Source organism: Erythrolamprus reginae, chromosome 2, assembly GCF_031021105.1.
Source record: "Erythrolamprus reginae isolate rEryReg1 chromosome 2, rEryReg1.hap1, whole genome shotgun sequence".
NCBI classification, from domain to species: domain Eukaryota; kingdom Metazoa; phylum Chordata; class Lepidosauria; order Squamata; family Dipsadidae; genus Erythrolamprus; species Erythrolamprus reginae.
The window spans coordinates 37945784-37972499 of NC_091951.1; the positions used below are offsets into that span (position 1 = coordinate 37945784).

The following is a 26716-nucleotide window of genomic DNA, read 5'->3' on the forward strand; positions in this document are numbered from 1 at the left end:
CCTTTGCTCTGGTTTATTTTCAAAGCGGGGGAAAAATCAGCACACAAAAAGTCAAAGTCAGTAAAGCAGTCACGAAACACAACGATCAGATATTTATTTTTATTTATTTATTAATCAGATTTGTATGCCGCCCCTCTCTGCAGACTCGGGGCGGCTAACAGCAACAATAATACAATATAAACAAATCTAATATTTAAGTTAATTTAAAACCCCAATTTAGAAACCAATCATACATACTAACATACCATGCATAAATTTTATAAGCCTAGGGGGAGGGAAAGTCTCAATTCCCCATGCCTGACGACGAATTTTGTTGGGTTCGCATAACACTTTTCCCTACCCAGGTGAAGATCCAGGGCCAGAACAAGGAGATGCTGGCAGCTGCTTGTCAAATGTTCCTGGGCAAGTCTGAAGCAGAAATTACTCATATCGCTCTGGAGACCCTGGAAGGCCACCAAAGAGCCATCATGGCCCATATGACAGTAGAGGTGAGGTTGCTTGTGAAAATATGTGCCTGCGTGCAAGATACTACCACTAGTTGAAGAACGGGTGAGGTGTGGTGGAAAGCAATGAGGGAGCGAACCAACCTAGAACTAAAGAGAAATTTGACCTCCCGAAGCCCCACCCCTGTGTCCTATTTTTGTGAAAAATGGGCCCGTTTTTTGCAAAAATGGAGTGCACAGATGGTTTGGGAGGCCTGTAGAGTGCTCCTGGGGGCTGGGGGAAGGCAAAAACACACCAATTCTTTTTGCAAAAGGTGAAAAATGGGCTGGTTTTTTGCAAAAATGGGGGAATTTTTGCCTTTCTCCAGCCCCCAGGAGCACTCTCCAGGTCTCCCGAATGCTCTGCACACCCCATTTTTACAAAACATGGGTCTCTTTTTGTGAAAAACAGGGTGTGCAAAAGGTTTGGGAGGACTGCAGAGTGCTCCTCGGGACTGGGGGAAGGCAAAAACGCCCCCGTTTTGTGAAAAACGGGGCCCATTTTTGCAAAAAGCGGAGCACATAGTTTTTGGGAGGCCTGCAGAGTGCTCCTGGGGGCTGTAGAGGACAAAAACTTTTTTTCTTACTTGGTGCGTCTTTTTTAAAAAAAAAATATTTTTATTGATTTTTTAAAATATAAGACAAAACAAAACAGACAACGTTTAACATGTAAAGGAACTACCGTTGTTCCACTAAGTATAGACGTCTTCTTAATACAGAAAAAAAGACTAATTCTAGTTTAGATCGATACAGAAAAGTGAACTTGTCAATGAAATATCTCTTTGTATACAACAATAACATAGAAATCTAAACTTTTGAATATTTTCTAGTCATAGTATAGTTATGGTTAAAATAATTGAGATCAACTAATAAAAATAAACGTATCTATCAAGTATCACTATACGATATGTTCAACCTAATATATCTTTAATGATCATTTTTTATATTCCACCAATTATAAACTTTCTCCCAAGTTTTATAAAATTCTGTTTCCGCTTGGTTATTTAACCATCTCGTCATCATATCCAATTCTGCACATTCCATAATCTTCCTAAAGACCTCTTCGTCTTTTGGAATTTCCTTTTCTTTCCATTTTTGTGCAAATGCAATTCTTGCTGCTACTAATATGTGAATTATTAAATAATATGTTTCTTTTTTATATTTGGTATCAGTAATACCTAATAAGAAAAATTCTGGGGTCTTTCTAATTTCCTTATTTGTAATTTCCTTTAACCATTTTTCTACCTTATTCCAATAAATCTTAGATTTTGGGCATGTCCACCATGCATGGAAATATGTGCCAATTTCTTTTTTACATTTCCAGCACATAGGTGAGGCACTTGGAAACATCTTTGAGATCCTATTTGGTGGAAGGTGCCATTTATAGAACATCTTAATTTGATTTTCTTTAAAAGAGATTGATTTAGTTATTTTCCAGTTGTATATCCAAACTTTTTCCCATGTATCTAGATTTATTTCTTTGCCAAAATTTTTACACCATATTATCTTTTAATATCCAACCTATCATCTTGTAGTTTATTAAATATTTATATAACTTCCCAATCAAGTTCTTACTTGGTGCGTCTTATAGTTCGAAAAATCTAGTATCTGCCTCTATGCAGTGGTTCTCAACCTGGGGGTCAAATGACCATTTCACAGAAGTCACCTAAGACCATGGGAAAAGACAAATTTCCCATGGTGTTAGGAACTAAAGCTTCTATTCTGGCACCTTGGAACATATTTTTACAATCTGACCAATCAGGTGTTTACAGTGGGGGTTTTCCTCTGACCTTCCTGCCAATCAGCTTAAAGCTCTGTTGGGAGAATTGGGACTTATGGTTGGGGCTCACCACAACATGAGGAACTGTATTAAGGGGTGGCGGCATTAGAAAGGTTGAGAACCACCCAAAGAGTCAAATTCACAGTCTCCTGATTGGGAGGCAAGAGCTCCACCTCTAGGCCATCCCTGGCACTGTTTCTATATTTTATTTTATTTATTTATTTATTTTCTCCAATACACAATGAAGGTTTTAATGGGCATACACATAGTAAAATACATGATGAAGGTTATAGAGGAGATACTTATAGTAAAATATATCTAAGAAAGAATAGAAGAGAAGTTATAGGAATAGAACATATCAATGAAAGAATAGAAGAAGAAATATAGGAATAGAAGAAAGGTATAGGAGATATAGGAGAGCAATAGGACAGGGGACGGGAAGCACTCTAGTGCACTTGTACTCACCCCTTACTGACCTCTTAGGAATCTGGATAGGTCAACCGTAGATAATCCAAGGGTAAAGTGTTGGGGGTTTGGGGATGACACTATGGAGTCCGGTAATGAGTTCCACGCTTGGACAACTCGGTTACTGAAGTCATATTTTTTACAGTCAAGTTTGGACCGGTTAATATTAAGTTTAAATCTTTTGTGTGCTCTTGTGTTGTTGTGGTTGAAGCTGAAGTAGTCGCCGACAGGAAGGACGTTGCAGCATATGATCTTGTGGGCAATACTTAGATCTTGTTTAAGGCATCTTAGTTCTAGGCTTTCAAGACCCAGGATTGAAAGTCTAGTCTCGTAGGGTATTCTATTTTGAGTGGAGGAGTGAAGGGCTCTTCTGGTGAAGTATCTTTGGACATTTTCAAGGGTGTTGATGTCTGAGATGCGATATGGGTTCCAAACGGATGAGCTGTACTTGCCCCTATATGGGACTTAAAAACAGATGAACTGAATCTGCTTGGTCCTGACAAAGTGACCTCTCTTTGTTAAACAGGAAATCTACAAGGACCGTCAGAAGTTTTCAGAGCAGGTCTTCAAAGTGGCCTCGTCTGACCTGGTCAACATGGGGATCAGTGTGGTCAGTTATACCCTCAAGGATATTCACGATGACCAGGTATGCATATGTGCTGTCTCCTATTGATGAAACCTACTGTCCCTAAGAACGCCTGATCACAGGGATATCTTAGGCAGGAGATTGGCAAGGACGTCTGATTTCATAATTTTCAGTAATAGAAATAGACAACCACCATCGTCCTGTCCCATCGCCAAGTGAAGCTGATTGACTCATCTCTTTTCTATTGATTGATTGATTGATTGATTTGGGTCTGTTCTGGGTCTTATTCTTTTTAATATGTTTGTGAGTGACATAGGGGAAGATTTGGTAGGGAAGGTTTTCCTATTTGCCGATGTGTGCAGTAGGGTTGATATTCCTGGAAGCATCTGTAATATGGTAAATGATTTAGCTTTACTAGATAAATAGTCAAAGCAATGGAAATTGCAGTTTAATGTTTCCAAATGTAAAATAATGCACTTGGGGAAAAGGAATCTGAGTATTGTATTGGCAGTTCTGTGTTAGCAAAAACTTTAGAAGAGAAGGATTTAGGGGTAGTGATTTCTGACAGTCTCAAAATGGGTGAAGAGTGCAGTGAGGCAGTAGAGCAGAGGTCCCCAACCGCCGGTCCGCGGACCGGCACCGGGCCGTTGGGGGTTTTCAGCCGGTCCGCGGCGCCAGGGCCCCCTCGGCCTTTCCGCACCACCAGCGGCGCTCCCCCCGCCAGCCAGCCAAGCCCCGCGCCCGCCGGAACCGGCTCCTCGCTCTCCCCCCGCCGCCCGCCGCGTTTGCAGGAGGTGGGGAGGGTCGGGCGGCCCGCCAAGGCCAGGAGGGACGCCGCTGCGCCCCCCTTCCCTCTCTCCGCCCGCCGCTGCGCCTCCTTGACGCCGAGAGGAAATGCCGGCAAAGGCTTTTCTCAGCGGAGGTCTTCAATGTCGGGGGCGCACGGGCGGTTGCACGCGCTCCCTATCTCCCTGCTAGCCCACTCGGAGTATTCAAAATAAGAAAAACCTTTGCCGGCGAAGGCTTTTCTTATTTTGAATATTCCGAGTGGGCTAGCAGGGAGATAGGGAGCGCGTGCAACCGCCTGTGCGCCCCCGACATTGAATATCACCTTCGCCGGCCCCACCTCTCCTGCAAACCCCCTTGCTGAGAGCCCAGGGCGAAAGTGCTCTTGCAAAGGTGAGGCGGGCAGGGCGTGCGCGCGTCACCGCTGAGAAGAACGGAGAACGAGAGTGAGTGATAGCAACAGACAGCAAGATAGAGAGAAAGTGAGAAAGAGAGAGTGAGAGAAAGGGGGGAGAAAGAGATAGCAAGAGAGAGAACAAGAGAGAGAAAGAGCGTGAGAAAGAAAACAAGAAAGAGTGAGAGAGAGAGAAAGCAAAAGAGACAGAAAGAAAACAAGAGAGAGAAAGTGAGAAGAAGAAAGAGAAAGAGGGGGAGAGAGAGAGAAAGAGAGGGAGAGGGAGAAAGAGAGAGGTAGAGGGGGGAGAGATAGCAAGAGAGGGAGAGAGAGAAAGAGAGAGGGAAAGGGGGGAGAGATAGCAAGAGAGGGAGAGAGAGAAAGAGAGAGGGAAAGGGGAGAGAGGGGGGAGAGAAAGAGAGAGGGAGAGAGAGAGGAGATAAAGGAAGAGGAGAGAGAGAAAGGAAGAGAAAGAAAGAAAGAGGGATAGAAAGAGAGAGAGAGTGAGAGATGCTCAGTGAGCCTTTCTTTGAAGTTGCCTTTCTTTCTTTCTTTCTTTCTTTCTTTCTCTTTCTTGCTTTCTTTCTTGCTCTTTTTCTTTCTCTCTTTTACCTTCCCTTCCTCTATTTCTTCTTTTCTTTCTCCTTCCTACCTTCTTCCCTTACTCTCCCCTTTCATAAGTTTCCTTGCTTCCTTCCTCTGTTCTTGTCCCTTCCCCCCTTCTTTCTTTCCTTCCTTCCTTTCCTCCCTCCATTTCTTGCTTTCCTTTTCCTTCCTCCCTTCTTTCCTCCCTCATTCCCTTCTTTCACTCCTTCCTCTCTTACTCTCCCCTTTCACACCTTTCCTTGCTTCCTTTGCACCCTTCTTCTGTTCCTGTCCCTTCCCTCTTTCCTTCCTTCCTTCCCACCCTCCGTCCATTCATTCACCCATTCCTCTCTTGATCGCCCCTTTTACGGCGCCGCTGACAGCTAGCTCCCCCCCCCCCCCCGGGCCATGGAAAACTGGTCTAGCTTAAAGCCGGTCCCTGGTGCAAAAAAGGTTGGGGACCTCTGCAGTAGAGAAAGCAAGTAGGATGCTTGGCTGCATAGCTAGAGGTATAACAAGCAGGAAGAGGGAGATTATGATCCCGCTATATGGACTGCTGGTGAGACCACATTTGGAATACTGTGTTCAGTTCTGGAGACCTCACCTACAAAAAGATATTGACAAAATTGAAGGGGTCCAAAGACGGGCTACAAAAATGGTGGAAGGTGTTAAGGATAAAACTTATCTGGAAAGACTTAATGAACTCAATCTGTATAGTCTGGAGGACAGAAGGAAAAGGGGGGACATGATCGAAACATTTAAATACATTTAAAGGGTTAAATAAGGTTCAGGAAGAAAGTGTTTTTAATAGGAAAGTGAACACAAAACAAGGGGACACAATCTGAGGTTAGTTGGAGGAAAGATCAAAAGCAACATGAGAAATTATTATTTTACTGAAAGAGTAGTAAATCCTTGGAACAAACTTCCAGCAGACGTGGTTGATAAATCCACAGTAACTGCATTTAAACATGCCTGGGATAAACATATATCTATCCTAAGATAAAATACAGAAAATAGTATAAGGGCAAACACCCAATTCTTATCTAGAAAAGTTCTTAAGTAGTGGCGTTCTTAGGTAGAAGTACCACTGTATATAGATTGAAGTGTTATTGCTAACAGATTTTGTTTGCAAAAAGTGCATTTTCTTGATGCTGGATTTTGATTGTAGGATTATCTTCATTCTCTGGGAAAAGCTCGAACGGCTCAGGTGCAGAAGGATGCCAGGATTGGAGAAGCTGAAGCCAAGAGAGATGCTGGCATCAAGGTGAGCTCTTGGGTGATTGTGGAAGTACTTGGCCTATGTGACTATCTACCTCATTCTAAAGATTGCTGGAGCTTTTTAAGGGAAGATTGGGCAACCATTAATCTGGCATAGGATAAGATCTCCTGCCTTGGGCGGGGGGCTGGACTAGAAGACCTCCAAGGTCCCTTCATGCTAGAATAGAATAGAACAGAATAGAATAGAATTTTTATTGGCCAAGTGTGATTGGACACACAAGGAATTTGTCTTGGTGCATATGCTCTCAGCGTACATAAAATAAAATATACATTTGTCAAGAATCATGTGGTATGACATTTAATGAGTGTCATAGGGGTCAAATAAGCAATGAAGAAGCAATATTAATAAAAATCTTAGGATATAAGCAACAAGTTACAGTCATACAGTCAACATGGGAGGAAATGGGTGATAGGAATGATGAGAAAAACTAATAGAATAGAAGTGCAGATTTTGTAGAAAGTCTGATAGTGTTGAGGGAATTATTTGTTTAGTAGAGTGATGGCGTTCGGATAAAAACTGTTCTTGTGTCTAGTTGTCTTGGTGTGCAGCTAGTAGTGGGTTCCTACCGGTACGGCTAATTGGGTGCAGCTCTATGGCTCAAGGGCGCGTTCAAGCGAAATTTTGCTTCCTGCACCTGTGCAGGTAGCAAAATCTCGCATGGTGATGCACATGCGTGCAGATTTTGGTGAGGTTTTATTTTTCTGCGCATGCCAAAACATCTCACCGAAACACATGCGCATGTACATCGCCATGTGAGATTTTGCTACCTGCACAGGTGCAGGAAGCAAAATTTTGCTCAAATGCGCGCTCATGCGCCACAACCACAGAACTGCGCCCAATTAGCCGTATCAGTAGGAACCCACTACTGCTTCATGCCCTATGATTCTAAGCAAGTTCAGATCTGGATATTAATTGGATGGGGGACCACTCGGAAACCCCAGAGCTGTAGAAAGGAAGGTGGTGGCTGCCCAACAATTTCCCAATTGTATCAACAACCCAAATAGACTTTCCCGTGGACTCAGCAGGATTCCAACAAAAACCTGAGAATCTTTTTAATCAAAACTTTTTTGGTGCTCATAACTTTCGCACTACCGCCAAGCTCTTGCCTCTCTCTTCCTGTTGGGCACTGTCCTTAAGTCTTCCCATCTTTCCGCACTCTAGGAAGCCAAAGCCAAGCAAGAGAAATTGTCGGCTCAGTTTATGAACGATATTGAGATGGCCAAAGCCCACCGAGATTTCGAGCTGAAGAAGGCTGCTTACGACATCGAGGTGAACACGCGGAAAGCGGAATCAGACTTGGCCTATCAACTCCAGGTGAGGTGCCCGCCATGCATCCAGTGAAGGGGATTGGCAGAGGGCAGAAATTGTAGCCTGTTTTGTTCTCAATGATACGTGTGCAGAAAAACATTTGTGAGTCCCTCCCTTGGGCCTGGTCAAGTTTAATTTAATTTATAAGCCACCCAACTCCTTTCGGACTCTGGGCAGCGAACAAACAATATAAACCTTTGATACAGTTCCACATAAAGAGCTGATAGATAAATTAGTGAAGATTGGACTTAATCCCTGGAGAGTTCAGTGGATTTCAAGCTGGCTGAAGCATAGACATCAGAGAGTTATTGTTAATGGCGAGTATTCTGAGCAGAGACAGGTTACAAGCGGTGTGCCACAAGGGTCTGTTCTGGGTCCTATTCTTTTTAATATGTTTGTGAGTGACTTAGGGGAAGGTTTGGTAGGGAAGGTTTGCCTATTTGCCGATGACTCTAAAGTGTGCAATAGGGTTGATATTCCTGGAAGGGTCTGTAATATGGTAAATGATTTAGCTTTACTAGATAAATGGTCAAAGCAATGGAAACTGCAGTTTAATGTTTCCAAATGTAAAATAATGCACTTGGGGAAAAGGAATCCTCAATCTGAGTATTGCATTGGCAATTCTGTGTTAGCAAAAACTTCAGAAGAGAAGGATTTAGGGGTAGTGATTTCTGACAGTCTCAAAATGGGTGAGCAGTGTGGTCGGGCAGTAGGAAAACCAAGTAGGATGCTTGGCTGCATAGCTAGAGGTATAACAAGCAGGAAGAGGGAGATTGTGATCCCCTTATATAGAGCGCTGGTGAGACCACATTTGGAATACTGTGTTCAGTTCTGGAGACCTCACCTACAAAAAGATATTGACAAAATTGAACGTGTCCAAAGACGGGCTACAAGAATAAACAATATAAATAGCATAAAACAGATTACAGGGTGTCCAGCAAACCTGGAAAACAGGGAAATCAGGGAATTATTAAGGAAATCAGCAGTTCGGGAAATATCATGGAATTATCAGAGAATTCATGAAAAAAACAGAATATTGAACGGGTCCAAAGACGGGCTACAAGAATGGTGGAAGGTCTTAAGCATAAAACGTATCAGGAAAGACTTAATGAACTCAATCTGTATAGTCTGGAGGACAGAAGGAAAAGGGGGGACATGATCGAAACATTTAAATATGTTAAAGGGTTAAATAAGGCCCAGGAGGGAAGTGTCTTTAATAGAAAAGTGAACACAAGGACAAGGGGACACAATCTGAAGTTAGTTGGGGGAAAGATCAAAAGCAACATGAGAAAATACTATTTTACTGAAAGAGTAGTAGATCCTTGGAACAAACTTCCAGCAGATGTGGTTGGTAAATCCACAGTAACTGAATTTAAACATGCCTGGGATAAACATATATCCATCCTAAGATAAAATGCAGAAAATAGTATAAGGGCAGACTAGATGGATCATGAGGTCTTTTTCTGCCGTCAGTCTTCTGTGTTTCTAATAAATCATGTAAAAAACCCAAACTATTAAAATGTTTAAAAGTCAGGGGAAAATCATGTAAAAAAACCCAGATCGCACTGCCTGGCAGAGTCAAGCAAAAATGAGCATAACTATGGCAACAACTTGCTTCCTCAGCTACCAATATTTCTCCATGGCGTAGCCATTTGGTATGATGTCATCTACGACCGCGCCTTAAATAGATCACAAGTTACAGGGAAATGTCAAGGAAATATCAGGGAATTTCAAAATGCTTTTCCCCCTGGACACCCTGAGAATAACAATATAAAATCCCTCGACATTCATTCAATAAACACATTCACTCCTTCTGGCCAGAGCTGAGTGGCATAGCTCAACAGCCCCAGGCCTGCCCGCAAAGCCAGGTTTTCAAGACCTTTCGGTAGGCCAGGAGGGCGGCGACTATACCAATCTCCAAGGGCAGCTGATTCCAGAGAGCTGGAACCACCACACAGAAGGCCCTCCTCCGCAGTCTTGCCAGTCACCATTGTTTGGCTGACGGGACCTGGAGAACGCAAAACCCTGTGGGCCCTAATTAGTCGTTGGGAGGTGTGAGGCTGAAGACGATTCCATAGATAGTCAGGCCCAAAGCCATGTAAGGCTTTATATGTGATAACCAGCACCTTGAATTACAGTGTTCCCTTGATTTTCCAAGACTGCTGTGAAAGTTGAATTTCCGCGAAGTAGATATGCAGAAATAAATACACTATTTTTGGCTATGAACAGTATCACAAGCCATCCCTTAACACTTTAAACCCCTAAATTGCAATTTTCCATTCCCTTAGCAACCATTTAGATTATTACTCACCATGTTTATTTATTAAAGTTTATTTTAAAAAAATTATTAAAGGCAGACGAAAGTTTGGCAATGACATATGACGTCATCGGGCGGGAAAAACCGTAGTATAGGGAAAAACCCCGCAAAGTATTTTTTAATTAATATTTTTGAAAAACCGTGGTATAGACATTTCGCAAAGTTTGAAGCCGCGAAAATCGAGGGAACACTACATTCGGAGACCGATTGGAAGCCAGTGCAGGTCACGCAGTGTTGGTGAAATGTGAGTGTATCTAGGCACACCCACAACAGCTTGTGTTCTGGACTAATTGTAGTCTCTGAATGCTTTTCAAGGGTAGCCCCATATAGAAATAATAATAATAATAATTTATTAGATTTTTATGCCACCCCTCACCAAGGATCCGGAGCGGCTCACCACAGGACAATACACAATATACAAATCCAATAGTTAAAAAATAGTTTAAAACCCTTATATAAAGAAAATAATCATACATAGAAACATAGAAGACTGATGGCAGAAAAAGACCTTATGATCCATCTAGTCTGCCCTTATACTAGTTTCTGTATTTTATCTTAGGATGGATATATGTTTATCCCAGGCATGTTTAAATTCAGTTACTGTGGATTTACCAAACACGTCTGCTGGAAATTTGTTCCAAGGATCTACTACCTTTTCAGTAAAATAATACAAACTCAAACAAACCATACATACATTATATTAGTTAGGTATATTAGTTTCCCCATGCCTGGCGACATAGGTGAGTTTTCAAGAGTTTACAAAAGGCAAGGAGGGTGGGGGCAGTCCTGATCTCTGGGGGGAGTTGGTTCCAGAGGGCCGGGGCCGCCACAGAGAAGGCTCTTTCCCTGAGCCCCTCCAGATGATATTGTTTAGTTGATGGACCCGGAGAAGGCCAACTCTGTGGGACCTAATCAGCCACTGGGATTCATTTAGAGCAGGGAACTTTAAGGCTTGTGGTCTTCAGTTCCCCATGCTGACGGGGGAATTCTGGGAATTGAAGTCCACAAGTCTTAAAAGTTGCCAAGTTTGGACAGCTCCGATCTACAGCATAATCCTCTGCTTTAATTTGCCAGATGTTGATACAATTTTGAGCCGTGAACCGACATCCCACCAGGGAGTTTCTGAACCCTTTCTTCATTCAGGGTTTTGGGTTTTTTTTCTGGATCACTTCACACAGGTGGCCAAGACCAAGCAGAAAATTGAAGAGGAGAAGATGCAGGTCATGGTGGTGGAGCGAACCCAGCAGATCCAAATCCAGGAACAGGAGATGATCCGTAAGGAACGGGAGCTGGAGGCCCAGATCAAGAAACCAGCCGAAGCAGAACGTTACCGGTTGGAGAAACTGGCCGAGGCTGAAAGGTATGGTCATTAGATCCCCTTATTCCCCCCCCCCCCCCTGCTTTTTGCTTCCTATCCCGAATCTGGTGTCAATTCACCCTGGAAGGGCATTTTTCAAGGAGTGAACTGATGCCGACTATACTCCTTTGCAGTATAGTAAAGGAGTCTTGGTGGATAATCAACTAAACATGAGCCAACAATGTGAAGCAGCAGCCAAAAAAGGCAACACAATCCGAAGCTGCATCAACAGGGGAATACACTCCAAGACCAGGGAAGTCTTAATACCACTCTACTACGCCCTGGACAGACCACACCTGGAGTACTGTGTTCAGTTCTGGTCACCACACTTCAAAAGAGACATTGAAACTCTGGAGAAGGTGCAGAAAAGAGCAACCAAAAGGATCAGGGGTCTAGAAACCAAGACTTACGAAGAGAGACTGCGGGAACTGGGCATGGATAGCCTAGAGAAAAGGAGGGCCAGAGCGGACATGATAGCAGTCTACAGGTATACGAGGAGTTGTCACAGAGAGGAGGGGATCACTTTATTCTCCAGGGCACCGGAGGGCCGGACGAGGAACAATGGCTGGAAGCTGACCAAGGAGAGATTCAACCTAGAAATAAGGAAGAACTTCCTGACGGTCAGAACGATCAACCAGTGGAACAACCTACCAGCTGATGTTGTGAACTCCAATACTCTGGACATTTTAAAGAGGAAATTGGACTGCCATTTGGCTGGGATGCTATAGGGTTCCTGCTTAGGCAGGGGTTTGGATTTGTCCCGCATGGTCCCTTCAACTCTAACAATCAATCAATCAATAAATAAATAAACAAACAAACAAACAGTGGAGGTAGTCCTTGATTTATGACCCACAAAAATTGAGCCCCAAATTTCTGTTGCTAAGTGAAACATTTGCTAAGTGAATTTTGCCCCATTTTATGACCTTCCTTACTATTTTATTTTATATATTTTATTTTATATTTATTTTTTATGTTTTATATTTTATTTTGTATTTTTTATATTTTATTTTATATTTTTTTATTTTATTATATTTTATTTTATATTTTTTATGTTTTACAGTGGTACCCCTATTTAAGAACACCTCTACTTAAGAACTTTTCTAGATAAGAAATGGGTGTTCAAGATTTTTTTGCCTCTTCTTAAGAACCATTTTCTACTTAAGAACCCGAGCCCGGAAAAATTTCCCAGGAAATTTGAGAGTGTCACGAAGGCCCGGTCAGTTTCCTGCCACTCCCCTTTAATCCCAGCCATCTTGGGCTTTTCTGGGCTGCCAGAGGAGCCTTTCGGTGGCGCTTAAAGAGGTTTTGGCAGTCCAGAGCAAACAAAGCATTTTCCTTTCTCTGGGTGCTTCGAGATGGAATAAACCTCTGCCAGTGCCCGGAGAAAAGAAATGCTCCATTCACTCTGGGCAGTGACTCGCCTCCTCCTCTTCTTCCTCCTCCTCCTCCTCCTCCCACCCAAATTCTGATCTTTTATTTCTTTCTTAATAGGTTTGCACACATTATTTGCTTTTACATTGATTCCTATGGGAAAAAGTAATAATAATAATAATTTATTAGATTTGTATGCCGCCCCTCTCCGAAGACTTCTTCTTCTACTTCTACTTACACAGTAGCGGTAGTAAAATTTTAATTTTTTTTTTCTTTTTTTCCTTTCTGGGCTCTGGGTATATTTTTCCTAACACAGCAAATAAGGTTGAATGCGTATAATTTTAGAAGAGCTGTGCGTGCGTGTGTGTACATACACTTTATATAGTAGATAATCAGGGGTGGGTTACTACCCAGACAGGGGTGAACACAGTAGGGTAGCGAAAATGGAGCTCCACCCCAGAACACCTCATTTGCACTGAAACAAAATGCAAAAGCCACACCCACAGCGTGGTAGTGAAAATTTTGGTAGCCCATCACTGGTCATAAGTCACTTTTTTCCAGTCCTGTCATAACTTTTGAACGTTCCCTAAGCGAACTGTCGTAAGTCGAGGATTATCTATAAAGTTGAAGGGAGAGTGCGTACACACATTGGGAGTGCACAGTTGTGCACTCATCTTTAAAATCACTATCGGAACAGAGCATCTTAACCTTGCAGTATCAGTCCTTCACTGACCATGTCCCTGGTTTTTTCCCAAACAGGACTCAGCTCATCATGCAAGCGGAGGCCGAGGCAGAAGCCATCCGGGTGAGCTATTCCTTCCGCTCCAACTTATTTATTTATTTATTTATTTATTTATTTATTTATTTATTTATTTATTGGATTTGTATGCCGCCCCTCTCCACGGACTTGGGGCGGCTAACAACAGTGATAAAAACAATATGTAGCAATCCAATAATAAAACAACTAAAAAACCCTTATTATAAAAACCAAACATACATACTGACATACCATGCATAAACTGAAGAGGCCCAGGGGGAAAGAACATCTCAGTTCCCCCATGCCTGACGGCAGAGATGGGTTTTAAGGAGCTTACGAAAGGCGAGGAGGGTGGGGGCAATTCTGATCTCTGGGGGGAGTTGGTTCCAGAGGGCCGGGGCCGCCACAGAGAAGGCTCTTCCCCTGGGTCCCGCCAAACGACATTGTTTAGTTGACGGGACCCGGAGAAGGCCCACTCTGTGGGACCTAATCGGTGACTGGGATTCGTGCGAACAAAGAACTGGAGGTAGATGAGAACCCAGCTTATCCTGAATTCCTGTTTCCGTGGGTCTTTTAGGTGAAGGGCGAGGCTCAAGCCTTCGCAGTTGAGGCCAAAGCCCGGGCCGACGCTGAGCAGATGTCGAAGAAGGCAGAAGCTTTTAAGCAGTATCAGGAGGTTGCCATGGTGGACATGCTTTTGGAGAAGCTTCCAGAGGTAAGAACGTCCTCCTCAGTGAAGGGGCTACAATTTTTTTTACTACCACACTGTGGGTGTGGCTTATTTTGTGGATGTTCTGGTTTCTGGTAGAACTTTAGTTATTGAAAATAACACTTACTGAATGCAGTATTTCATAAACAAAGAAACTCCATTTTTATTCTATTCACTTCCGTATTCAAAATGCAGTACAGACTGGCACCTTCCTTTCTCCCGTTATCTTTCTTAATTACATTCCACATGCATTCCTCCCAGCCTCCTCCGTCTCCCAAGATTTATGTACTTACAGCATGATTCAAAAACAGCAGGAATGACTGCAAAATAACACAGAATAAACTTACTCGCTCCGGAGCCAAACTGAAACAAGTTTCATTGTAGAACTACAACATTGAAACTACACCCTTCTTCCCCACTGGCCCCCTGACGTGCCAAATACATCACTCCAGTATTTAACCCATTCCTCCCCTTAATATCTTTTTCCTAACACCTGTTCCTTGCGTTTTTGGACCCTTCTGAATTGAGGATTAACCCAGCGAATGTCTGTCTCTTCCTCGCTAGATTCTGGACTCATAGCAACATCCTGTTGCTGGCCTCCCACCTGTTCTAATACCTGTAACCCAGGGCCTACCACTAATTCATAAACACTATCTGTATCAGAGTCCTCAATATCTTCATCATCCTCCAACTGATCAGGAGTATGTACAACAGTGGGTGTTACTTGCCAGCCATGTGAACAGGTGGGAGTGGCTTGATCACGTGACCGGGGGTGGCTTAAAGGTCATGTGACTGGCTTAAAGGTGGCCAACTTGACATCACTCACATCAAGGGTTTGGGTTAGGGTGCCTGGCCTCTCCTCTCCTCAAAAGGATACAATTTCCCTATCTATTTACTATTACTAAATATCAAAAATATACTATTTAATTCTATGTATATATGCCATATGTGTACATACGGATTACACACAGCCACACAAAAATATACATTATCTACTATATAAACTGTATGTGTATGTGCACACACACACATAGAGAGCTCTTCTAAAATTATACCCATTCAACCTCATTTAGTGCGAGAGGAAAAGCATACCCAGAGCCCAGAAGGGAAAAAAAGAAAAAAATTCAATTTTTTTCTACCAGTTCTGCATACCTGATCATACCCATAGGAGACCATCACTGGTCCTCCTCATGTAATCCCAAGGAGAGAAAAGAAGGGAGATTCCGTTTTTGTGGATTTACCAACCACGTCCAGCAGACGTGGTTGGTAAATCCACAATAACTGAATTTAAACATGTCTGGGATAAACATAAATCCATCCTATGATAAAATACAAAAATAGTATAAGGGCAGACTAGATGGACCATGAGGTCTTTTTCTGCCGTCAGTCTTCTATGTTTTTATGAAGTCCCAAAAGTGCTTTTTCAGGAGGCAACTCGACTTTCTCAGGTTTTTTTCTTCTTTTAAAGACATGTAAAGTTTCTTGTCAGACTTGCCACCACTTAAATCTCTAAATCAAAACCATGCTTGGCTCCATTTGTTGAGGAAGGCATGATTTTATTAGAGGGCAAGTGTATTGTAGTTAGTGTGTAGCCAAAATTTAATTAGAAACATAGAAGACTGATGGCAGAAAAAAACCTCAGGGTCCATCTAGTCTGCCCCTTATACTATTTTCTGTACTTTATCTTAGGATGGATATATGTTTATCCCAGGCATGTTTAAATTCAGTTACTGTGGATTTACCAACCACGTGTGCTGGAAGTTTGTTCCAAGGATCTACTACTCTTTCAGTGAAATAATATTTTCTCACGTTGCTTTTGATCTTTCCCCCAACTAACTTCAGATAATTAATTTTAATTAATTTAATTTAACTGACTTCTATGCCGCCCAGAGCCATGGGACTCAGGGTGGCTTACAACAATAATAATGCAATGCAATGATACAAAAGTCAAATATAAATAATAAAAACAGTAAAAAGTCTTAACACTTGGCCACCACAGGTGTGCCCCCGACACGAGTGATGTCGAGCTGGCTATGCACTCCATGGCTCCCCTGAGGACAAACACAACCCTGTGTGTCAGGCCAAAGTCTCCAACTCCGAGGATGGCTTCGGCCTGACAGGAAGGCCGACATAGCGTTTGACACCCCTGTTCTAAATTGTTGCTTTGGTGGTAATAATATTTTCCTTTTATATACTGTTTTGTGCTGGAGAAGACTTCAAATAGAACTTTCCCTAATTTTTTTCCCATCTCAACAACCTTGTAAGGTATTCTGTCCCAGCGATGAGCTCCTCAAGAAACAGGTCCACACACATGGATTTGACAAGATTTCAGCATGTAATTCTAAATATATTAGTAACAGTATTAGTAATCGCGTGGCGGGACCCAGGGGAAGAGCCTTCTCTGTGGTGGCCCCGGCCCTCTGGAACCAACTCCCCCCAAAGATTAGAATTGCCCCCACCCTCCTTGCCTTTCGTAAGCTGCTTAAAACCCACCTCTGCCGTCAGGCATGGGGGAATTGAGACCCTCTTCCCCCCTAGGCCTTTACAATTCTATGCATGGTATGTATGTATGTATGTTTGGTTTTTTATATTAATGGGTTTTTAATTGTTTCTAACATCAGACTACTATTGTACACTGCTTTATTGTTGCTGTTAGCCGCCCCGAGTCTCCGGAGAGGGGCGGCATACAAATCCAATAAATAAATAAATAAACAGAAAGGTTTAACTGTGTAAAATGTAACAGCGAAGCAAGAAATATGTCCATTCGTCTCAGCTGTTTATTAGAGCCTCAAACGTAAAGCCCAAAACTCCCCAAATAGTTCTCTTCGATCCAATCTCTAATTAACATGACTCACTCTGAATTGGCAGGAAGCCCAGAGACAAAGTTTTCAGTTTCTTAACTTGTAATTCACCTAAATAATCCAAGAGCCAAATGCGAACAGCCATCCCCCACATTCGAAAGTTGACTTCCGCAATGACTTGTCATGAGGCTCATCCTGAAATAGGCAAAAGGCGTGGCTAAGTGTTCTAGAACAGTGTTTCCCAACCTTGGCAACATGAAGATATCTGGACTTCAACTCCCAGAATTCCCCAGCCATCATCTGCTGCTGGGGAATTCTGGGAATTGAAGTCCAAGTATCTCCAAGTTGCCAAGGTTGGGAAACACTGTTCTAGAGATCTATTCAGACATAGACCTCTTCCTGCTCAGCCGCTCATGCCTTCTGACACTTCTGTGTACTCTGGCATCAAGAAGAGGCTCCTCCTCTTCTCCCAAGTCACTCATGGGCAACTATGGAGGTTCAACCAGCCCTGGTTGGATTTCAGACTCTGGCTCCACATCCTCTCCGACCTCCTCGCTATCAGACTCCGGTGCCAGGTACACTGGCCAAGGATATCAACCCACTTTGGCAACTGTGATCATCTGCATTTTAGAATTACATGCTGAAATCTTGTCAAATCCATGTGTGCAGTCAGGTTGGTTGGGCGTCCTCCTCGATCCACAGCTCACATTAGAGAAACATCTTTCAGCTGTGGCGAGAGGGGCGTTTGCCCAGGTTCGCCTGGTGCACCAGTTGCGTCCCTATTTGGATTGGGAGTCACTGCTCACAGTCACTCATGCCCTCATCACCTCGAGGCTCGACTACTGTAACGGTCTCTACATGGGGCTACCTTTGAAAAGTGTTCGGAAACTTCAGATCGTGCAGAATGCAGCTGCGAGAGCAGTCATGGGCTTTTCCAAATATGCCCATGTTACACCAACACTCCGCAGTCTGCATTGGTTGCCGATCAGTTTCCGGTCACAATTCAAAGTGTTGGTTATGACCTACAAAGCTCTTCATGGTATCGGACCAGAATATCTCTGGGACTGCCTTCTGCTGCATGAATCCCAGCGACCAGTTAGGTCCCACAGAGTTGGCCTTCTCCGGGTCCCGTCAACTAAACAATGTCGTTTGGCGGGACCCAGGGGAAGAGCCTTCTCTGTGGCGGCCCCGACCCTTTGGAACCAACTCCCCCCAGATATCAGAGATGCCCCCACCCTCCTTGCCTTTTGTAAGCTCCTTAAAACCCACCTCTGTCGTCAGGCATGGGGGAATTGAGACTTTCCCTTCCCCCTAGGCTTATAAAATTTGTGCATGGTATGTCTGTATGTATGATTGGTTTCTTAAATTGGGGTTTTTAAATTAACTTAAATATTAGATTTGTTTACATTGTCTTATTATTGTTGTTAGCCGACCCGAGTCTACGGCGAGGGGCGCCATACAAATCTGATAGATAGATAGGTAGATAGATAGATAGATAGATAGATAGATAGATAGATAGATAGATAGATAGATAGATAGATAGATAGATAGATAGATAGATTAGATAGATAGATAGATAGATAGATAGATAGATAGATAGATAGATAGATAGATAGATAGATAAGATAAATCAGATAGATAGATAGATAGATAGATAGATAGATAGATAGATAGATAGATAGATAGATAGATAGATAGATAGATAGATAGATAGATAGATTAGGCAGGCAGGCAGGCAGGCAGGCAGGCAGGCAGGCAGGCAGACAGACAGACAGACAGACAGACAGACAGAGAAAAAAGGCCAAAAAGTCATTCACTTTGAAGTAGGGTCTTCAGCTGCAGTCTCCATCCAAGTTTGCTGTCTTAATCATTGGGCTACCCTCTGTCTTCGCCTTCCCTTCACAGATAGCCGAAGAAGTCAGCAAACCGTTGGCTTCTGTGAATAAGATCACCATGGTGTCGAGTGGAAACGGAGATGTGGGTGCTGCCAAGATAACCGGGGAAGTCCTGGAAATCATGAATAAGCTGCCTGAGACTGTCGAGAAGCTGACCGGCATTAGCATCTCTCAGGTATCGCTCAAAGACTGCTGAGTTGCGGGGAGGAAGGGGTGGAGCCAAGTACAAAGCCCTTCTCGGTAACAAACATCTAAAGCAGTGGTTCTCAACCTAGGGTTTGGGATCCCTTTGGGAGTCGAATGACTGTTTCACAGGGGTCGCCTAAGACAGTGTTTCCCAACCTTTTTTGAGCTGTGGCACATTATTCATATTTTCAAAATCCTGGGAAACATTGCGCCGGAGGGAGGGGGGGGGAGCTAAAAAAAAGTTTGGACAAAAAAAATCTCTTTCTTCCTCCCTTTCGCTCTATTTCTCTCTCCCTCTTTCTATCTCTTCCTTCCTTTCTCTCTCTCTCCATCCCTTTTTCTTTCTCTCTTCCTTCCTCTCTTTTTTGCTCTCTTCCTTCCTCTCTCTTCCTTCCTCTCTTTTTTGCTCTCTTTCTCTCTCCCTACTTCCCTCTATGTCTTTCTTTCTGCCTCCTTCCCCCCTCTCTTGCTCTCTCTCTTGCTTTCTTTCTCTCTTTCTCTTTCTCTGTCTCTCTTGCTATCTCTCTTTCTTTCTCTCTCTTTCTCTCTCTCTCTTTTTCTCTCGTTATACCACGCCAGCAACAGCGGCATTGGGCAGTAGCCAGGGGTGGCGGTAGAGCGGTTGACTGCAAGCGGGAGCCTGACGGCGGCAGCTAGACATGCTGCTGGACGCCGTATATGCTGGCGCTGCGCTGGGCATGGGCGTGGGGCTGGCACCTCTGGCCCAGCCAGCGGGCCAGCTGAGCTTCACGGCACACCTGACCATGTCTCGCGGCACACTAGTGTGCCGAGGCACACTGGTTGAAAAACACTGGCCTAAGACCACGAGAAAAGACAAATTTCCCACAGTGTTAGGAACTAAAGCTTCTATTCTGGCGCCTTGGAACATATTTTTACAATCCGACCAATCAGGTGTTTACAGTGGGAATGTCCCTCTGACCTTCCTGCCAATCATCTTAATGCTCTGTTGGGAAACAGGAAAAAAACCTCAACCTTTTTATCTCTTTGGATTAAAATAATGGAATGTGCAGAAATGTCCAAGCTAACAATGGAACTGCAAAATAAGGATGAGACAGATTTCTACAAAGCATGGGACAAATGGTTCCATTAGTTAAAAAAAAGAAACTACTTAAAAATTATACATCAAGAAAAATGTCCAACTAAAACAACGTTTAAAACCAGTAAACTATGACATGAATCATAATATCAAATTGAAACCATAAACCCTAAACATCGATCGACACAAATTTTGAACTACAAAGAAACTGAATGAACAAACCCTTAAACCACTGATAAATGTTGGCACTAGCAACTACGTCAAATATATATGGAAAGCTCTGTTGGGAGAATGGGTGCTAGACTTATGGTTGGGGGTCACCACAACTTAAGGAACTGTATTAAGGGGTCGCGGCGATTGAGAACCACTGATTTTAGAGTAAATATGTAGTTACCTATCCTGGCTTCCATTGCATATTAAGCAGATTCAGTAGAACCAAAATCTGGGCCTGTATGGAAGGAGGAAAAATAATTGGTTGGAGGCAAAAGAGGCACTCCTTAAATTAGCCAAAGAGAAAATACAGCTCAAATGATGAACAACACCTTGTTGTTATTTCTGGGTTTCATCTTCTGGAAGTAGATAGCCTGAGGTACTTTTTTTTTCAGCAAAGATTTTTTAAATTTTTCTCTCCAATCACAATTACAATATAAAATACCAACAATATCAAATTGCTTCACAATAAATCAATTTTGAGATTACAATATACCTGAGGTACTTTTAATGATTGTGCTTGCTAGGGATGCTGGGAGTTGTAGTTTTTTCAACGTTTGGAGTGCCACAGATTGCCTGCTATGCCAGTGGAGAGCATCGCTGTTCTAGTGGCTGTTCTGTCTCAATCAACCTTGCCCAATCTAAACGCTTTCCAGATGAGAGCTCTTTCAATTCCCAGAATTCCCCAGCGAGCATGAATATTATTGAGATGTCTTGGAGATGAAGAAAAATACCTAATAGCAATAGCACTTAGATTTATATACCGCTTCATAGTGCTTTTACAGCCCTCTCTAAGCAGTTTACAGTCAGCCTATTGCCCCCAACAATCTGGGTCCTCATTTTACCCACCTCGAAAGGATAGGATAGAATAGAATAGAATAGAATTGTATTGGCCAAGTGTGATTGGAAACACAAGGAATTTGTCTTGGTGCATATGCTCTCAGCGTACATAAAATAAAATATACATTTGTCAAGAATCATGTGGTATGACACTTAATGATTATCATAGGGGTCAAATAAGCAATGAAGAAGCAATATTAATAAAAATCATAGGATACAAGCAACAAGTTACAGTCATACAGTCAACATGGGAGGAAATGGGTGATAGGAATGATGAGAAAAACTAATAGAATAGAAGTGCAAATTTAGTAGAAAGTCTGACAGTGTTGAGGGAATTATTTGTTTAGCAGAGTGATGGCGTTCGGGGAAAAACTGTTCTTGTGTCTAGTTGTCTTGGTGTGCAGTGCTCTGTAGCGACGTTTTGAGGGTAGGAGTTGAAACAGTTTGTGTCCAGGATGTGAGGGGTCAGTAAATATTTTCCCCGCCCTCTTTTTGACTCGTGCAGTATACAGGTCCTCAATGGAAGGCAGGTTGGCAGTAATTGTTTTTTCTGCAGTTCTGATTATCCTCTGAAGTCTGTGTCGGTCTTGTTGAGTTGCAGCACCAAACCAGACAGTTATAGAGGTGCAGATGAAATACTCAATGATTACTCTGTAGAACTGTATCAGCAGCTCCTTGGGCAGTTTGAAGGCTGAGTCAACCTTGAGCCAGTGGTGAGAGTCGAACTACCAAATTGCACACATCCGGCAGTCAGCAGAAGTAGCCTGCAGTACTGCACTCTGACCACTGCGCCACCACTGCTCTAATGCATATTTCAATGGCATGTCCATAAGAGTGATGACTGAATTTTAATTTTGGGGGTGGGCGGTTTCTCTCCAGCAGATGAATCAGAAGAAACCAGGACGGATGAACTGACGGCTCAGAAGGACCAGGAAAAAGTCACTTCCTGAGAGTTGATCACCCGCCATGAATCATCATCAGTATGCACCCATATTTAGCGTTCCTCCTGTCGGTGCCCTCCTGTGAATGCTGAACCTTTCTTATGGACAAGATTGTTGCATGTTGATCAGTATCTGCAAATGCTGAGGTCTTGTTATTCCGCTGTAGCACCACTGATAGCTGGTGATGTCGCAGGGTGGACCTGTGACATCAGTGTGTCGCAATGTATACTGATTTCCACCATCACTTGTAAAACAGGATCCCGTAGTTCCTTCCCTTGATGCTGTTTTTTGCTACCTGAGCCTGCTGGCTACTAGATATCTTTTTCCTACAAGCGAGCTGTCCTCAAGGATCTAACGCTGGTTCTATTTCTGGAAAGGTGGGAAGGATATAAGGATGGAATAAGGGTGAAGGTTGAAACCCAACATCTGTTTCTTTTCTTTTCTTTTTTAAAGGCTGGGTGGGTAACTTTATTTCAGGGATTTCTAGAAAGATGAGGTAATTTAGGGGTTTCGTTCAGTCGTTTCCCTAAAGAGTTTCCGCCTATGTACCGGGATTCAATTTTACAGTCTTTATCAAATCTAGTTAGCCCAGCTTTTGTTGGTCTAAACCAGGAGTAAGCAAAGTTGGCTCTTCTATGACTTGTGGACTTCAATTCCCAGAATTTCTGAGACAATCATGCTAGCTCAGGAATTCTGGGAGTTGAAGTCCTCAGGTCATAGAAGAGCCAACTTTGCCTACCTCTGATCTAAACCAAGGGTGGAGAATGATTCCCCCTTTTATTGACTTGTGGACTTCAACTCCCAGAATTCCTGAGCCAGCCATGCATCCACACCGGCTCAAGAATTCTGGGAGTTGAAGTCCACAAGTCCTAAAAGGGGCCATCGTTCTCCATTCCCGATCTAACCCTTCCCAACTTACCTTGAAATATCAACATCTCCATTTTGTGCCATAGTGATTGGTGCTACGCGTAGCTAAGATTCCTCAACTTAGCAAACTTCTTCCTTTGGGGTCCTTTTGTCTTTTTCTTCTGTCCTCACCTTGCCACCACTCCCAATCTCCCAGTTCTTAAATCCCACTTTTGGGGAGGAATCTATGTCCATAGCAGCTTTCCGGTGTTAAATCAGAAAGATCCTCCTTCCAAGGAGACAATCCACACTGCGACAGGGGATTCCCTCACGTTCTAATAGGCCTCTTTTCGGCCTGCATGTTCATCTCCTCTTAAAATCGTCATCTGAATGTGCCTTATATCTGTTTGAACTAACGGAGTAGATATACATCATCATTTCCCTAGAAGGGAAAATGTGAAAGGTCCTCATTTTCACTACCTTGTTATTATATTATCTCTGCTCCAATTTTTTGAACTCTCTCTGAAGATTTTCAGTTTTGTACAGTAACTGCCAATGCTGTCGTTTTTTGCTTGTTGTCCCCAAATTGTTAAAGGATCTGCTCATATCTTTGTGAAGCACACTTGTCAGACGGTAGCCCTTCTACTGTGGCTTAAATATCACTCCTGGATCCGTGCTTCTGAATTCACATATGCCATGTTTGCTTGTGTGTTACGACCTCAGCATGGTGCCTTGTCTATGTTCGTCTGAAGAGAAGGACGGTCCATTCTTCATGCTTTTGAGATTGTCAACTAAAGAATAAAGGCCAAGATTAATTCATGACTTCTTTTTTAAAAAAAAAGTTTTTTTATTTTATTTTAATGCAAACATTTCAATCTCCCCTTAAACAGGGTGTCTGTGTTACAAATCTCTAGTGCAATAACAAATAAGAATTTACAAACGTTCGTTACATTGGTATTAATTCTCTATTTCTTAATACTAATACACTTAATATACCTAAGCATAATAACAATCATCTTAACATAATCATCAAAATTATGACAAATCAGGGCTTGAACTATCTTGCCTTGCATGTTATAAATATCTCTCATATATTAAGTTTAACCTTTTAAGTTACATTACTGAAATAAATGAGCGTTTGCACAATATTCTAATTTTTCGAGTTTCACCTGTATTTAATTCTATCCTCTCTTACGTTTTACTAATCTTCTTTTATTTTTGGACTTTCATGTTTATTCTCTATCGATAAAATAGATCCCATATCATATAATCTCCGGTTTGTTCCTTCTCTTTGATTTGCAAGTGTTAGCCTGTTCATTTCTGCACATTCTAATATTTTTCTGATCACATTCTCACCCGTTGGAATTTCTTTACTTTTCCAATTTTGTGCCAGTGCCGGTGGCACCTTCTTTTGTATCCATTTCTTTTTTCTGGTCCATGTTTTCACCATCTAATATCTGAATCTTGCTAGGAGCACAGGTAGTCCTCAACATATGACCACAGTTGAGCCCAACATTTCTGTTACTAAATGAGGAATTTGTTACGTGCGTTTTGCCCCATTTTTACGTTTTTTCTTGCCACATTTCTAAAGTGAATCACTGCAGCTAGTAACCCAGTTGTTAAGCGAATCTGGTTTTCCCGCTGACTTTGCTTGTTGGGAGTTTGAAAAAGGGGATCACATGACCCCGTCATAAATGTGAGTCACTTGTCAAGCATCCAAATGTAAATCACCTAAGTGCAGTAAGTCACAGCAATGGTCGTAAGTGTGAAAAATCGTCACGATTTGTTTTTTCCCAGTCCCGTTGTAACTTTGAACAGTCGCTAAATGAACAGTTGAAAGTCGAGGACGATCTGTATAGAAAATAGATGGAACAAACTACATTTCTTCTGTTTTCACATGTGATCCTGCTTCATCAGTATCGATGTAATACATATTTTGTCTGCATAATCTCTTAACATTCCTTTGGATTGCAGTTGGAGTGATTATTATTATGGTTGGCTGCATGGTCATCCTGATGATTAGACTGGTTTGGGTTTTGGTTTTGTTTTTAATCCACCTATCACGTTCCTCCCAAGGATCTAGGATAGGCACACATTGTTGTGGAATATTAAATTTATCATCCACAGAATGTAAGCTCTTCCAAGTAAAGCTGCCTTTTGCAATTGACCGATAGCGATTTTTGTCAATGCCAATGGTGTTCAACATTGCTGAAGATTGTTATTATTATATCACACACATTGGTCAATACAAGAGAGAGGACCAATCTAATACTCCTGCTTTTTATATTCCCCATATAACCACAACCCTTTGAGGAGGGTTAGGTCGAGAGAGAGTGACTGGCCCAAAATCACCTTTCGCGCCTAAGACAGGATTAGAACTCAGAGTTTCTTGGCTTCCAGGCCAGCATCTTAACCACTACACCAAACTGCCTCTAACCCTGAGTACCTAAGAAACCCCAAATTGTATCTCTCTCGGTGTCTAAAGCCATGCAAGCTGCTATGTAAAGAGAGGTTTGAGCTGTCAGGAATTTTTACTGTGGACAATAAGATTATTTAGCTAGTTTAGTAGATGGTGTCATATATTCTGTGAAAGCATAATACCTATTGTTTCATTTGCTTTTCTTGTTCAGTATGTATGAACCCAGTCCCTTGTTTGCAAATCAAAGTGTACGGCAAAATATATCGATTTAACCCATTAAAATAAACCTTGGTTTTGCGTGATTGTGATCCCCTTATATAGAGCTCTGGTGAGACCCCATTTGGAATACTGTGTTCAGTTCTGGAGACCTCACCTACAAAAAGATATTGACAAAATTGAACGGGTCCAAAGACGGGCTACAAGAATGGTGGAAGGTCTTAAGCATAAAACGTATCAGGAAAGACTTCATGAACTCAATCTGTATAGTCTGGAGGACAGAAGGAAAAGGGGGGACATGATCGAAACATTTAAATATGTTAAAGGGTTAAATAAGGTCCAGGAGGGAAGTGTTTTTAATAGGAAAGTGAACACAAGAACAAGGGGACACAATCTGAAGTTAGTTGGGGGAAAGATCAAAAGCAACATGAGAAAATATTATTTTACTGAAAGAGTAGTAGATCCTTGGAACAAACTTCCAGCAGACGTGGTTGGTAAATCCACAGTACTGTAACTGAATTTAAACATGCCTGGGATTGAACATATATCCATTGTAAGATAAAATACAGGAAATAGTATAAGGGCAGACTAGATGGACCATGAGGTCTTTTCTATCTGTAAATGCTGCTGGGCTTGGCACAAGGGCAATGTTTAATCTCAGCAACTTCAAGATGGGGGGGACTTCAACCCACCCAGCATAGCTGGAATAAGGCAGCCTTCTATGGGTGACCCATCTAGCCAAAGATGACTCCCATTTAGTACAGTGGTGTCAAACTCAATGTCAGGCTGAAGTCATCATGTGGATTCAGAGACTTTGGCCTGCCACAGAAGTTTAGCATTAGGGGCATTGGGAAGGGCAGTGAGTGAGAGGGAAAGTTACTGGACACAACAAATTCCTTTCTTCGAGCCAAGGTCATCTTTTGTTCTGCGTCAACGAAAATAAAAGAGGAAGTTGGTGTGTAATCCCTGCCACGGATTGGTTCGATTTATTAACAGAGCTATGCTGGCCATGCCATCTTCATTCCTGGCTCCAATCCTCCCCCGCAGGGAGGCGGAACCGATTAGGAGGTTCCGCCCCAGACGCCTGATGGACCCTGAGGGCTTTCAGAAGGCGCTTGGGGTTTTACCA

At 42.6% G+C, this 26716-nt stretch overlaps 1 protein-coding gene across 5 annotated transcripts in view; it reads left to right on the forward strand.

Moving 5' to 3' along the window:
• The window catches only part of FLOT1 (flotillin 1), a 37942-nt gene extending 12285 nt beyond the window's left edge, over positions 1-25657 (forward strand). For 4 of the 5 annotated variants that reach the window (XM_070737834.1, XM_070737831.1, XM_070737832.1 and 1 more), the window contains exons 5-13: positions 345-488; positions 3254-3373; positions 6247-6342; positions 7519-7671; positions 11161-11342; positions 13470-13515; positions 14045-14182; positions 18883-19047; positions 22045-25657. In XM_070737834.1, coding sequence (XP_070593935.1) covers positions 345-488; positions 3254-3373; positions 6247-6342; positions 7519-7671; positions 11161-11342; positions 13470-13515; positions 14045-14182; positions 18883-19047; positions 22045-22080 — 1080 coding nt within the window. In that variant the 3' untranslated portion in view covers positions 22081-25657. The remainder of the gene's footprint in view (positions 1-344; positions 489-3253; positions 3374-6246; positions 6343-7518; positions 7672-11160; positions 11343-13469; positions 13516-14044; positions 14183-18882; positions 19048-22044) is intronic. The other variant, XM_070737833.1, reaches the window with a different exon arrangement.
• The last annotated feature ends 1059 nt before the right edge of the window (positions 25658-26716 follow it).